Consider the following 1931-nt stretch of genomic DNA (forward strand, 5'->3'; position numbering starts at 1 on the left):
TTTTTAGTAGAGGCAGAGTTTCACCATGTTGGCCAGGCTGGTCTCGAACTGCTGACCTCAGGTAATCTGCCCACCTCTACCTCCCAAAGTGCTGGAATTACAGGTGTGAGCCACTGTGCCCGGCCCAGTGTTCCTTTTCTTAATCTACTTAAATTGAATAAAACTAATGCTGTGTTAGAATCATATCATTTGTAAATTTTAAAAACTTGATATTTTGTAGCATTATAATTGTTTTAAAATATGAGCTAAAATAGTATGTTAGATATATTGTGAAATGTGTTCTGTTTTTTCTTATGTTTTTGGTATAGGGTCTCTATGCTGTTGTAGAATTTTGCCGAAAGGAAAGTGTAGGTTCACTGCAAAATGGAACTCGTACTCCAAGCATGGCCATGGAGACTGCAATTCCATTCAGATCACGTTTCCTCAGTCTGAAGTTGAAAAACCAGACTTCTGAACAGTCATGCATACAGTCGAGTGATCAGTTGCCACCTTCAAACAGGAAGCTCGTTGAATTACTTTGTTATGCAGAAAGTGTAAGTTTTTAGGTATACTTCAACTTTGAGAAATATGCATTTTTTTTATGAACAATAAAGATTCGTATAAAATATTCAAGCTACATTATTGTTTAATGGGTATAGATCTTCAGTTTTACAAGGTGAAAAGAGTTACGGAGATGAATCGTGGTGGTGGATGCATAATGAGATGAAAGAGTTTTTCTATTTCTAGCTTTCTAAGAATGTCATCATGCTCAACACATTGAGTAGATGTTGAGTTTTGACATTTGAGATTATCTTGATGACTGGCATATAATCTTGCAATTATATATGGTTTTTCTCCTGATGTCTTTTCTTTCCCCTCCTAATGTCTTAATGTAGTGAATTGTAGATTCACTGTACATTTCCTCATGTCAAGTCATTCTTGCATTCACAGAATAAACCCTATTTAGTCAAGGTGTATTTAAAAAAAATGCATTATTACATTTGTTGTGCTAATATTTTTATTACAATTTTAATATTTTTATAAATAAATGGGATTGTATTTAAAAAATTCAAACTGCAGGATATGTTGAATGAAAAGTGATAGTAATCCTTGTCTGCTCCTTCCCCGCCATGCCCCATTTGTACTCACAGGTAACCACGTTCTTCTGAAGTTTTGGGCCTTTTGAACAATTTAGGTTTTCTTTCTGTTTCCAGCATAATGACATAAAATTGTACATGATTTTCTGTCAATTTTAAAATGTCTTCTTTCTGATTCTCTCTCTCTCTGTCTTTTTTATTTTGAGACGGAGTCTCCCTCTGTTGCCCAGGCTAGAGTGCAGTGGCATGGTCTTGGCTCACTGCAACCTCCTCCCCGGTTCAAGCAGTTTTCATGCTTCAGCCACCCGAGTAGCTGGGACTATAGGCATGCACCACCATGCCCAGCTAACTTTTGTATTTTTAGCAGTGACGGGGTTTCACCACTTTGGCCATGCTGGTCTCGAACTCCTGACCTCAAGTGATCTGCCCACTTCGGCCTCCCAAAGTGCTGGGATTATAGGCGTGAGCCAGCATGCCAGGCCCAAGATTCTGTCTCTTTTCTCTGTTCAAATATTGTTTGTATTTGTCTTGGTGGGTTTTTTTTGTTTTTTGTTTTTGTTTTTTTAGACAGACTCTTGCTCTGTCGCCCAGACTGGAGTGCAGTGGCGCGATCTCAGCTCACTTCAAGCTCTGCCTCCCAGGTTCACGCCATTCTCCTGCCTCAGCTTCCCAAGTAGCTGGGACTACAGGTGCCCGCCACCATGCCTGTCTAATTTTTTGTATTTTTAGTAGGGACGGGATTGCACTGTGTTAGCCAGGATGGTCTCAATCTCCTGACCTCGTGATCTGCCCGCCGCGGCCTCCCAAAGTGCTGGGATTACAGGCATGAGCCACCGCGCCCCACCTGTCTTGGTG

General features: G+C 40.4%; 1 protein-coding gene across 1 annotated transcript in view; it reads left to right on the forward strand.

Annotated features, from left to right (window-relative positions):
* The window catches only part of MTPAP (mitochondrial poly(A) polymerase), a 44429-nt gene that overhangs the window by 16473 nt on the left and 26025 nt on the right, over positions 1-1931 (forward strand). The window contains exon 3 of the mRNA XM_011977326.1: positions 309-533. Within this exon, the coding sequence (XP_011832716.1) occupies positions 309-533 (225 nt within the window). The remainder of the gene's footprint in view (positions 1-308; positions 534-1931) is intronic.

The sequence above is a fragment of the Mandrillus leucophaeus genome, unplaced genomic scaffold (genome assembly GCF_000951045.1).
Source record: "Mandrillus leucophaeus isolate KB7577 unplaced genomic scaffold, Mleu.le_1.0 Scaffold178, whole genome shotgun sequence".
Lineage (NCBI taxonomy): Eukaryota > Metazoa > Chordata > Mammalia > Primates > Cercopithecidae > Mandrillus > Mandrillus leucophaeus.